The 13823-nt window shown below is 44.0% G+C and overlaps 1 protein-coding gene across 2 annotated transcripts in view; it reads right to left on the bottom strand.

Moving 5' to 3' along the window:
• Positions 1–1145: 1145 nt before the first annotated feature.
• The window catches only part of LOC118400031 (forkhead box protein J3-like), an 87845-nt gene continuing 75167 nt past the window's right edge, over positions 1146–13823 (bottom strand). For both annotated transcript variants that reach the window (XM_035796366.2, XM_035796365.2), the window contains 6 exons: positions 11269–11443; positions 9269–9739; positions 8834–8935; positions 5668–5868; positions 5393–5461; positions 1146–4924 (listed from right to left, as the gene is read on the bottom strand). In XM_035796366.2, coding sequence (XP_035652259.1) covers positions 4812–4924; positions 5393–5461; positions 5668–5868; positions 8834–8935; positions 9269–9739; positions 11269–11443 — 1131 coding nt within the window. In that variant the 3' untranslated portion in view covers positions 1146–4811. The remainder of the gene's footprint in view (positions 4925–5392; positions 5462–5667; positions 5869–8833; positions 8936–9268; positions 9740–11268; positions 11444–13823) is intronic.

Raw genomic sequence — 13823 nt, forward strand, 5'->3', positions numbered from 1 at the left:
ATTGACACACACACACACACATACATACGATACACACACATATATATACACACATGTATATACACACACACGTATATATACACACATATATACATACACACACACACACACACACACACATATATATATACATACACACACACACACACACACACACACACACACACACACACACACATACATACACATATACACATACATATATAAATAAAAAACATTTGACGTTCAAGAATGCCTGAATTGCTTAGCCTTACTTTCCTGATCGGCCGGCAAGATTCACCATCCAATTATTTCAGATCTACAGGATTGCAAGGACTGCGGCAATACGTTAGCACATGATAATTATTAGAATATGGCAAATAGTAAATTGCATTCTATCCATGTTGGCATTCGCAGGCTACCGGAGATATTTAACAGATACAGTCGGTGGGATGGCATGTAGGCTGTCGCCAGTTTATTAATGCGCAATTTTCTGAAATAAGTAATGGAAACATTTCAACCACTTACCTTTTATTCAACACTAGGTTTTTTGGGAAAACTGTTTTATTAGGTGTTACGTCATTGTTTTTAAAAATCAAATATAGTTAAATGGAAATGCACCATAGTAAATAGATGTAACAATTGCCTGCTATGTGAACTTCCTAAGTGTAGACAAAAACAAAACACGAGACAAGTTACTGGAAATATGAAAGGTTGTGTGAATTGTTCACTTGGGAAAGGACAATGAGTATGGAAGACTACTATTGTAATACTAACCTTCTGAATTAGGACATTTTTAAAAGTTGAGTGCACGATCAAAGTGGAATGTTGCAGGTGAAAAAATACTTACCGAAAAACAATTTTAGGTATCATGCTTGAGAGATGTGACCACATAGGAGCTGCACTACGACCTGTTATATTCAACCCGAACCTTTTAAGTTCGCTGTTTCAACACAATCGCTGTCATTTTACACAGTGCACATGGAAAGTGCAATTCCACTACGCACAACTATTAGTTGAAATAGACTGCAAAACTCATTTGTGACTGATGGCAGCTACTTCTACTGTTCAAAATAGTAAATCATTCACAGGATCATTCACTGTAGCACAAGTCTGCTTCATATAACTCGTTCAAATACATACAAAATATGACAAACACCACACCATTCCACAGTGAAGTTAACATATTTTATTTCTTTAAGTGCCATTCATGCATATTGGGGATGGGAGTGGGATAGACAATTCTAATAACACTGGAGTTATTTTACAGCACTAAACCAATACAAAGAGTAGCTGTGTCACCTCATTGGACAGCAAAAGTAATAAACCGTGCAATAACCAAAAAAAGGACAAAAGGAAAACAAATACAAGAAATGACAAAGACAAAAATCAAAAAACATTATCAACATTGAAACACTGAATGTAGAACCATAGTACAGGTAAAAGGTAGTGTCACACAAAAAGCCAACGCATTTTCATCACATATATACAATATAGATATATACATACTGTGTCACCCTCTGATTGGACAATAACAAAATACTCTATTCTTTTTCCCTCCTCTCATGAGTAAGTCCCACCCTTGCCTTGATGCCCCACCCCCAAGAGGAAAAAGGGATGATTGAAAATACATTTATTTACAAGAAGCACAACACACCAGCACTGAATAAAATAGGCCTCAATCAGCAGTACTTGTTGGCAGTTCTCCCATGTAACAAGGCTTATTTTTTATTTTTTTTGATATCAGTAATCTCTCTGGCAGGTACATCTCCAGTGGTATTTTAAAAATTGAGTTAGTCTTTTCAAACAAAATGTACTCGCTCACACGGACAGACACACAGACTCAGTAAAGAGGGTGATGCATAAACATGACCCAGTCATCAGTCTTTCCCTTACTCGTTCACATCTATGAGCTCTTCCCCGCCCTTCCCATCTCCTCTTTGCGCTGTGGGGGGTGGGTTAACAACTACATACCCTTTGACGGTCGTCTAGTGTTTTTCCATTAGTGCCCTCATCATTACCAGTGATGAAATGCAACATACCAAACATGCCCTGCCAACCATGGGCTGCCAAGACTTCCCTATCACATTTAGATCCACATTCTAACACCCATTCCTTGGGTCAGTCTCAACAGAGTCTACAGGACCCACGCTGACCTTATCTAGCAGTCAAATGGTAAATTCACCATCACTACTACTTCATAAAGTATTCATTGTTCACTAATGAAGGACTCAATGGTTGAGAATCTGAAGTAACCTTGGCATTTTAACTGAATGAGCATTCTGACTGTTTTAAAGGGATACTATGAGATTCTGGCAATTAAGCCATTTTTCTACTTACCCATACTCTAGCGTACCTGCAGACTTCCAGTCAATGTGCTAACAGAGGCTTGCGAACTACCTCCAACTTCCTTTATACTGCACGTAGAGACAAAGGGTATCCGCGAGTTCATCGGACTCTGGGTAAGTAGAAAAACAATTGTCCGAATCCCTCAGTATCCCTTTAAATGACTGACTGATTAGGGCCAATAAACAAAGCCTAAACACTCAATGGGTATCCACAGGAAAGAACATGAGCCACACACACACAACGGTTGTTTAAAATACAAGGAACATTTGGGAATCTAACCCATAACCAGCTACAAGTAAAGGTAGAAGTAGCAAGACATGATGGATAAAGACGGAGGAAAAGCAACAAATAAAAACAATTAGCCTAAAATATCAGAACAAAATGGGTAGTAATGAACCATTTACAGAGTGAACTGGCTGGCAAAAGATCTGTACAACCTTGCAGACACGCCTGGCAGTATAGGTTTTTGTGAAAAGCTCTAGTTCCATCCCAGCTTTCCCACTTCTGTCTTCTGCAACCTGTTTCAAAAAGGACAGCCACACAGTATCTACACATGTATACTAACTGTTACAACAGACAAAAGGTGTCTGGGCTCAGCTGTGTTAATGTGATACTACAAACCTTGTCGCGATTGTCGTTAGATCACACACACAAAAAAAAATATTTTCAGCAATGGAAAGAAACAAAATCCAACCCAAGCTAAAGGTTTGTCTAAAGGGGGAGGGAGGGGGGCAACAGTGAATGTTTAGTTTATCTCGGTGATCCGTAGTGAAAGAAACAAAGTGAAAAGGTAAGCTGGACTGTGCTAGACTCAGCCCAAGCTCCCATATAGGTTGCGCAAGCAACCGTGTTGAGGGTTCAGGACAAGTCCGATTCAGTAGCCACTAAGGGACATGACAAGTGAACAGGAGTGTTTCCAGCACCACTAGTCTCCCACCCATTTTTTTCTCCTCTCTCTCTCCCCTCCCCCCTTAGCTGTTGACCAGAAAAAGTGCTAATTTCTCTGAATTATTAACCCTGCCTAAAAAAATGCAGCTCTGCCTCTAACCGTTCATTTCTCTGCTTTTGTGCATCTGTTTTGTGCTCATTGATAGCATATGCAGATGATTGCAGCAAACAATCATAGCCCTAAAATTACATTAAAATCACACACTCTCACACACACACACCACATTCTCATTGTTTTTTATTTTATTGTTCATGATTGTATTACAGCATATTCTCTGCCTTGCAGTGCAAGTCTGACTGGGTCACAGCAAGGAAGATATTGGGGGAGATCGATACTGATTCAGATGTATAGCATCTGAATGAAGAACATTCCTACTGCATGGCTTGTAGAAGAGAACAGGGAGATATCCTACAGTTCTTTGTGCAGCATGTGCACAGAATGTAATAGGTGAAGAGACACCTACAGACAATAGGGCGCAGACATGTACTCAAATTCATTGTGTATGACTAGTGAAAGGATGTAGTGATTGAGAAGACTGTACTTGCAGTCTTAAGTATTATTCAACAAGTCAAACAAAGGACAGACTGTGAAAAGGAGGTCTGGATTTCTTAGTCACCCACTCATGCATCTTTTTCAGTCTTGTTGGAGTATTGGAGATTTAAAAAGGTATGATACATTGTTGACAGAATAGACAAAACCACAAATACTGCCGGTAATGTTGCTGAATATCCACAATTAGCTTTTTTTTTTTTTTTTTTTTTTTTTTTTTTAATGGACCAGATGGGTTGGTTAAAGGACAACTGGATGGATTACTCTATGATGAAGCATCTGTGATCTTTATATCAAGCAGAGTTCAATGCAAAACACCCTGGTCATAACGTAACCTTAGCTACTGTAAACCTAACCTCACTACCAATAAACCCACCATTGGGGATCCATCGTCCACTCACAAGGTGACCAACAAGCACCATCACGTTAGTCAAAAAGGCTGCCTGCGTTTTCCATAAAAGAACAACGAAAAAGAGAGAAACTCATCCAAGAAGCAGCTGAGGCCTAAAGTCAACACGAGAAGGATAACAAGCCGAAAAAGGTCGCTCAAATCACACAACAGTTACGGACGGACCTGGGGAGACTTTGGATAGATGCTGGCTGGGAGGGGGGTGGGGGGCGAAGGGGGCTGGCCGAGGGATGAAGGCTGGAGCATGTGTTTTGACATGAACGTGTGCTACTTGCCTCGTCAAGACAAGCACATAAGCCACCACTTTAAACATGTTTTACTAAATATGATTGTCTTCAAAGTAACACTTTTTTTTTTTGTACGTTTTGTTTTTGTTTGTAAAAATGTCAGGACTCTGAAGTCTCTCTCTCTTGCTCTCTCCTCCGAAAGTGACACCTGTTCTATGGTTCTGTATCCCACCAACAACAGTTCCGTCTCCTTTTACTGTGAGCGTACAGCTCAGCCTGGCTTCTTCCTCATACACTCATCTCCTCTGCACCTCCTGGAAGCTCCTCGTTAGGGGCAGAACATCTAACGTTAGACAATGGAGTCCCAGTCAAAGTCATCCTGGATGTCATCTGCTGGCATGCGGTGCATCTGGAAGTTTCTGGGAGGGATCATGTGCTGCTGGTTCATCTGCGCATGGTGTCCTAAGAGGGGGAGAGAAGGGGAATGAGGGCATACTACATATACACAGTAGAAGTATCATTGGTTAAATGAGTCGTTTTGGGCTTCTGAGTGGCGAAGCGGACTAAGGCACTGCATCTCAGTGCTAGAGGCTTCACTACAGACACCCTGGTTCGATTCCAGGCTGTATCACAACCAGCCGTGATTGGGAGTCCCACTGGCCCAGCGTCATCCGGGTTAGGGTTTGGCCGGGGTAGACCGCCATCGTAATTAATAAGTTGTTCTTAACCGACTTGCCTAGTTAAATAAAGGTTAAATAATTGTTTTGAAATAATAGTCAAATGGGGAAAGGACCTGTCAAGGTGTTGTTCTAGTGCTTGTTTAATGTGGAAGGACAGGTTTGATGGATACCTAGTGTACTGTTGAGACCATGCCCTTGGCTGAGACCGAGTTGAGTGATTATTTGAATGGGGGCTGCAGCTGTACTGTACCTGTCATGTGGGGGTACCCTGGGGGCCCCATCATAGACATGCTCTGTCTGGAGTCCATGTAGAGATTTCCTGTGGAGAGAAAGACCAACTTCACTGAAATACCACAATCCCCAAATAATGTATGCGCTAGCTTAAAAATTCCTCCTCATCCCCAGCGTTATTGCAATGTAAGTTCACATAAGAGGAACATGTCGGCATTGTCCTGATAATGGGAGTGGTCTGAAATGCTAAATGCAATAATAGTGTGAGCTAGGATGTAGGTGAGGGTCACTGACCTGTGGTGATGTGCTGGCTGGGCTTGTTGGGGTGCATGGAGCCATGGCATACGGGTACAGGCGGCGGCTGCACTGCCCCCTGTGGCTGAATGACACCAGTGCGGGTGAAGAACTGGTTGATAGACGAGCAGAGGTCAGCGATCTGCGTGGGCTCCAGAGACCAGTTGTTCAGCTCCGCTTGCCTCATGCTCTCCTTCAGTCCTGCACGGGGTCAGATCCAAATGCAACATCAGCCAAGGAAAAAAGCAAGACACAGCCACCTCTGCAGCACACCAGTCAAACCATATCAGTAGTACTAGCTGCCAGGTACTGCAGTGACAACAGTAGAGTTCTAAAAATCAAGAGGGTGTAGATAAGTTTGTAAAAAACAAACCTGTATTACACATAACTACATTTTAACAGTGAAATCTACTTAAAACCTATTTTGCAATTGTATATTGTATACTCAGCTAGCACAGATTGGAATATGTTCTGGAATTCATCAGATGGCATTGAAGAGTTTACCACAGGCACCTGCTTCATTACCATCCTTGAGATGTTTACACAACTTGATTAGTCCACCAGTGGTAAATTCAATTGACTGGACATGATTTGGAAAGGCACACCTGTCGATCTAAGATCCCACAGTTGACAGTGCATGTCAGAGCAAAAACCAAGCCATGAGGTCGAAGGAATTGTCCGTAGAGCTCCGAGGCATGATTGTGTCGAGGCACAGATCTGGGGAAGGGTACTAACAAATTTCTGCAGCATTGATGGTCCCCAAGAACACAGTGGCCTCCATCATTCTTAAATGGAAGAAGTTTGGAACCACCAAGACTCTTCCTAGAGCTGGCCAATCTAAGCAATCAGGGGAGTAGGGCCTTAGTCATGGAGGTAACCAAGAACCCAGTGGTCTCTCTGACAGAGCTCCAGAGTTCATCTGTGGAGATGTGAGAACCTTCCAGAACTCCAACAAACAGGCCTTTATGGTATAGTGGCCAGATGGAAGCCACTTTCAGTAAAAGCCACATGACAGCCAGCTTGTAGTTTGCCAAAAGGCACCTAAAGACTCTCAGACCATGAGAAACAAGATTCTCTGGTCTGATGAAACCAAGATTGAACTATTTGGCCTGAAACCCAAGCGTTAGGTCTGGAGGAAACCTGGCACCATCCCGACGGTGACGCATGTCAAGATTGAGGCAAAGATGAATGGAGCAAAGTACAGAGATCCTTGATGAAAACTTACTCCAGAGCGCTGAGGACCTTCGACTGGGGCAAAGAATCACCTTCCAACAGGACAACAACCCTAAGCACACAGCCAAGACAACACAGGAGTGGCTTCGGGACAAGTCTCTGAATGTCCTTGAGAGGCCTAGCCAGAGCCTGGACCTGAACTCGATCGAACATCTCTGGAGAGACCTGAAAATAGCAGTGCAGTGATGCTCCCCATCCCTTCCTGACAGAGCTTGAGAGGATCTGCAGAGAAGAATGGGAGAAACCTCCAAAATACAGGTGCTAAGCTTATTGCGTCATCCCCAAGAAGACTCGTTGCTGTAATCGCTGCCAAAGGTACAAGCATTTCGCTACACCCGCATTAACATCTGCTAACCATGTGTAAGTGACAAAATTAGATTTGATGTGCTTCAACAAAGTACTGAGTAAAGGGTCTGAATGCTTATGTAAATGTGATAGGAAAAAACTAAGTCAAGGGGTCTGAATACTTTCCGAAGGCACTGTATCCCAATCAGATGCCATGGATTACAGACAACATCCGTACTCTGACGCTCGTCGGATGTGGCAGGACTTCAAACTATAGTCTGTGTGCCCAAGAATGCCAATGTAACCCATCTATGGCCCGTAGCACTCACATCTATAGCCATGGGGTAAAACACTTTGAAAGGCTGGTCATGGCTCACAAACACCATCATCCCAGACACCGTAGGACCCACTCCAATTCACATACCGCCCCAACAGATCCACAGATAATGCCATCTCTATTGCAATCCACACTGCCCTTTCCCACCTGGACAAAGGGAACACCTCCGTGAGAATCATGTTCATTAACTACAGCTCAGCGTTCAACACCATAGTGTCCTCCAAGTCAAGGACCCTGGGATTAAACAACATCCCTCTGCATTTGGATATTGGACTTACTGACGGGCCGCCCCCACAGGTGGTGAGGGTAGGCAAAAACACATCTGCCACACAAGACAAAAGAGCTGATTGGAGACTACAGGAAACGGAGGGCCAAGCACTCCCCCATTTCACATTGACAGGGCTGTATTGGAGACGGTCGAGAGCTTCAAGTTCCTTGGTCTCCACGTCACTAAGGACCCATCATGGTCCAAACACACCAACACAGTCGTGAAGAGGGTACGACAACGCCTCTTAACCCTCAGGAGTCTGAAAAGATTTGGCATGGGCCCTCAGATCCTCAAATGTATCCGGCTGCACCATTTAGAGCATCTTGACTGGCTGCATCACTGCCTTGTATGGAAACTGCTCGGCATCCAACCGCAAGACGCTACAGAGGGTAATGCGTACGGCCCAGTACATCACTGTCATGTCATACTTCAATCAATCACCTAACCTACATGTAGATATTACCTCAAGTCACCCCAGCTACCTCACTCGGGACTGGTACTCCTTGTACATAGCCTCGTTATTGTGATTTTATTGTGTTACTATTTTCTTTATCCATTTGCAAATGTTATTCATTGTTAACTGCATTGTTGGGAAAGCGCTCGTAAGTAGGCATTTCACAGTAAAATCTACACTTGCATTCGGTGCATGTAACAAATAAAATAACATTGGTAATTGGATCAACTCTGTGACCTGCTGAGCAACACTGCATTTGGTAATTAAACTTGAAGGCAGCGTTCCTTAATTGAAGAGCTCCTTCAAATGAAACCCTTGATTGGCAACACTTCAGCACACCGACAAAAGAGCTCCAATAAACTTGCCTGTTGGTGCTCATCACAGGCATTATGGCATGAAATAATTTGGATAAAATGACTCGTAATCACAAGAAACAGCTTTTGAAGTGTTGGTTAAAAAAAAATAATCCCACAGGTTGACAATAAGAATATTAAAAATAAAGACACGTGTATAATTAGTTAGCTTATTGAGGCTTAAGTTGGATATGCCAATGCAATGCAACTGCATTCACAATCCTTCATGGCCGCACCTTGAAAAGGTGAGAGGTCGACATCAGCCCAGTTATAACTGCTGGCAATACGGCAGCTCTCTTTCAGTGCGTCCAGATTGGGGTACCAGTCAGAGGGCAGACCTGCAAACACAGAGAGGAGCACAGATTTATTTTTTTAGAGGCTGGAGAGGAATCAGCATCAACAGTACTCTACTTTGGCCACGGGGTGGAGTCGGTTCCCTCTGAAAAGGTTGCAGGGCTCCAGAGGTACTGTCTGGATGCAGCATTTTCTTTGTTCTCATTACAGCAAACCGCATAAATCAGATGATAATTTACTGTCTGTTGACCAAAATCAGGTCTCTGTACTTAATGCAGAATAAATACTGAGGTAGCCAGGTCCAGCTGTGTCTCACTGGGTTATCTCTGAATGCATCTGAATGTGTGTGTGGTGCAGAGGAAAGAGGCAGGTCTTACCTGTGTTGCAGGCCATCTGTTGCTGGGCAGGATGGGGCTGGTGAGCCAGGCTCTGGTGCTGCTGCTGGGAGGGGTGCTGGCCGTGCTGCTGGGCATGTTGGGAGGGGTGCGGGGTGTGCTGTGCGTGTTGGGAGGGGTGCGGCGTGTGCTGCTGCGGGTGCTGGGCATGTGAGGGGTGCTGCCCATGCTGAGAGTGCTGTGGGTGCTGGGTGTGTTGGCCGTGTTGGCCATGTTGGTTGTGTGGGCCATGCTGGCCGTGCTGGGAGAGGTGCTGTGTGTGGGGCGAGCCGTGGCCCGGGTGGGTGTTCTGGCCAGGGAGCTGGGGAGGGTGGGACAGGGGCACCTGGCCACCGCTGCTGGAGTGGTTGTTTGTCAGGCTGTTCTGGGTGCTGATTGTGCCACTGGGGGAGTGCTGATAGGAGCAGGCGGTATGGGTCTGCTGGGACGACTCCGTCGGCATGCCCATCAAACCTGGAAGTCCATATACACACACAGTCATACTTATTACTCTGTGCATCAACAAAGTCATTATTTGATATAAACATACAATGCAACAAACTACAAGAAACCACTTAAATATTGCAGGTAAGTCATTAACACCAAGGGGGCTTGTAGGTTTCAGTTGTAAAAGCACCCATTCAAGTTAACGACGACAACATCATCATCATGCAATCAGTGGATCTGGGATTCCCTTGTTCAAGGAGCACTACACTTGACGACACAGCTGCCATTTTGAACGAGCAGCTAAAAGGAATGAGTCAGCGGCGGCAGAGCTTCTGAAAACCACAGAGAGCCGGGGCATTTCTTCTTCCGAACCCTGCAATTCTTTTGACACTTCATCGTGTTGCCGCACTATTTAGAAAAACAAGCACGACTGGAGCGCGAACATCTGCACATCCAACAGCAATAATCTGAGTGTAGGGGAGCGGTTCTTAAGAGGCCCTGGTCCATCACGGCTTTGGCACGGTAAAACCTATTTCACTGGAGTGCTTTTAGAGCAGACTCCAGCCCTGCCGCAATCGCCCCCAGAACACTCACTGCAGGGGTGACAAAGGTACATCTCTTATCGGTACAGAAAGCCCATTGTCCAACCAGGGAAATACAGAAAGCAATTAGCGCGCAGTCCCAGAATAACAATGCGAGCTCATTACCTATTATCAAAGCCAGTGAATTAGCTCACTGTCTACAGCACCAGGGTGTGAAATCCTCTCGCTCGCATATTTACACTTTTTAATTGCAAGGGCTTGTCTGACTAAGAGATTTCACTTTTATGCATATATAAAATGTAAAAAAAAGTAACAACTTTAAACTAATGAAACCTAGATGATAGATTAAGGGAGAGGAACACTTTTGAAAACATTAGCATGAAATGCATTTGATTTGTGAAAGTAGGTTATACAATAAAAAGCTTTGTCGGCGTTTGCCCATAACCCGCTTGTCAAGTGCTTTTTGTTCATCAGTCAATCAGATTACAAACAAAAAGCATTACGTTCTAAAGGGCTGACAGGCTTTTGGAGTGCCACACTTAATCCGACCCTGTGCGATGGGCCTATACCATTATGAATACCATCGTTATGGAAATTGCGTCAACAGACAGAGGTTTGATGCTGCAATCTTGTAATCGTCTGAAAAAAAGAAGTATAAAACGCGGTAAAGATATACGAGACGACAGGCAGAGTAATAACAAAGCTGCATTTACACGTTTACAAAACTGCATTATTCTGCTATGAACTCTTCACTCTTTTGTGCATTCGCATTGGGAATGAGGCCAGAGGATTTAGCATGTAGACCGTGTAAACAGCCATATGGATTTGCACTAGAGCTACTGTCTATCGAATCCCGACTCATCCAACCCACTTAACCTAATTAGTGCCAATTCCACTCTACTTCCACCAACTGTTTAGTGCAAAACAAAAAGGCCATAGAATCATCCTGGCCTCTTGTGCACAAACTTGTCCACTACAGTAGCTGATGTGTAACCCTTCTTGACGAGCACTCACCCTGTTGGCTGAAGGACTGCTCAAAGACAGACTTGTAAAGGCTGCGGAAGGAGGCACTGAGATCTTCAAAGTCGGAGAAGAGGAGTTGCTTGTCCCTCTCTGGCATACTGTACTGGGGCTGGGGCGGCTGCTGGAGACTCATGGACTGAGACACCGACTCTTGATGGTTAGTCACCTGGGGAGGAAGAGAGAGCAGGAGAAATAGAGGAGAGATGAGAGATTTGGGAGCCGTGAATTAAATCTATTCTGCTCTGCTTAGAACCCGAGGGCTCTTATTTCAGTCATTCAGTACATGCCAGCGGTCACACCTCGGTCTAAAACTAACCACAATACAAACCTATTCCAGACAGACTACAACTTTCACTTTAACTGTTGAAGAGTGCTGTTTACACCGTCAAAACTGACTCTACTGGGAAACATACTTCTCAGAGACATCGACGGATATCTGCACATAGATCTGCTGGAGAACAAGAGAGACACTGAAACATTTCACGCAAAACATGTTTCTCCATTTAGTGCAACAGATCTAGGCATAAAGATCTAAAATATCTTAATCCAGTCCACTAAGCTAATCGAACTTCTAAAGACATAATGGACATGTATAAGCAGCTAAAATATCAGTGTTCATTCTTCAACCTATTAGCGACTTGCCTTTGACAGTCATAAAATCGCTGCTTGCAGCCTCACCTCAAATAGTAACCAACACGAACACAAAGCCAATAACTCAGATGGCCGGCAAAATGTATTAAAAAAAATAAATCAATACCAAAGCCTTGTACAAATAACCATTCATTTTAGTCATGTCCAGCATATGCCTGGGGGTCGATTTTTATCTGCGGGTGTATGAGAGTGCAGTCAATGTTGCGCTCTAGCAAGACTGTCTAATGAAGTTCATCATGAGAAGAACACTAACATGGAGTCACCACTATTCTATAACTGAGGACACAAAATGAGTCTTCATGATTTAACTCCGCATCACAGAGGTAGCTTTCAAGCAATACCAGGTTGAACATTTGAAGGACACTAATAATTGAGCCATCACTACTCCATCGCTAGGGAGACTCCTTCAATTCATGCATGTTGGAGGCCACGTTATTTACAACAGCAAAGGCTTTGAAGCCTTACTCGTGGGCTATGGTATAGATTGCCTTGCTATAGAATTCAGTCAGTGTGGCTGGCTGAAGTGAGGCAGTAATAAGAAGAGACTGGTCTCAGCAGCACTGGAGAAACATCCATCAGTCTGAACAGATCGATGCAGAGAGCCTGGAGCAGAGAGCACCCTGGGAAGCGGGAGGACCACACCAAAGAAGGGGGCATCTCTGGTGGGAGGACATCACAGGCAGCAGCTCTCCAAGAACGTGTACAGATCTCTTTCCCTTAACCCTCCCCCCTGGTCAGGGGCACGGCCCTCAGAGTGGAGCTGCTTCACTGTGTTAAAGTTCCAGGCTTTCAGCTAACTAACCGCTATGTAACTCTGTGATAGTGAGGTTAGGGATCGGCATGCACGGTCTAAATGACTATGTCTAGTGGTGAAGCAGACAGTAGCGGTTTTAGGATCTCAGTCTAAGAAGTATATGGTTGTCAGTGTGATTACAGATTGACATGTATAGTCTAGATTACTATATGTCTAGCTGTGATACAGTGGCAGTGAAATGTGGTGTTTCTTTGGTCTTAGCTCGTGCTTAGCCCGGGGCACTGTGGTTAGAGGTTGATATACTGTGCATTCGGAACGTATTCAGACCCCTTAACTCTTTCAGAATTTTGTTACGTTACAGTCTTGTACTAAAATGTACTACATCGTTGTTCTCCCATCTCCACAGAGGAACTCTGGAGTTCTGTCAGAGTGATCATCGGGTTCTTGGTCACCTCCCTGACCAAGGCCCTACTCCCCCGATTACTCAGTTCAGCCGGGCGGCCAGCTCTATGAATAGTCTTGGTGGTTCCAAACTTCTTCCATTTAAGAGGCAACTGTGTTCTTGGGGACCTTCAAAGCTGCAGAAAATGTTTTGGTACCCTTCCCCAGATCTGTGCCTCAATAAAATCCTGTTTCGGAGGTCAACGGACAATTCCTTCAGCCTCGCGGCTTGGTTTTTGCTCTGACATGCACTGTCAACTGTGGGACCTTATATAGACAGGTGTGTGCCTTTTCAAATCATGTCCAATGAATTTAATTTACCCCAGGTGGACTACAATCAAGTTGTAGAAACATTAAGGATGATCATTGGAAACAGGATGCAGCTGAGCTCAATTTCAAGTCTCATAGCAAAGGGTCTGAATTCTTATGTAATTTGGGTATTGTTTAAAAAAATATTTTTAATAGATTTGCAAAAAAGAAATAAAAATGTAAACCTGTTTTCACTTTGTCATTATGGGTTATTTTATGTAGATTGATGATGGAACCAAAATTATTTAATCCATTTTAGAATAAGGGTCAAAGGGTGGGGTCAAGTCAAGGGGTGGGAATACTTTCCGAATGCCCTGTACATGGTCTAAATTGTGTGTAGCTGGCATCTTGTCGTTGTTTGTGGTGCTTGGTCAGAGAAGTGTGTAGCACT

This window comes from Oncorhynchus keta, chromosome 21 (genome assembly GCF_023373465.1).
Source record: "Oncorhynchus keta strain PuntledgeMale-10-30-2019 chromosome 21, Oket_V2, whole genome shotgun sequence".
In the NCBI taxonomy this organism is placed as follows: domain Eukaryota; kingdom Metazoa; phylum Chordata; class Actinopteri; order Salmoniformes; family Salmonidae; genus Oncorhynchus; species Oncorhynchus keta.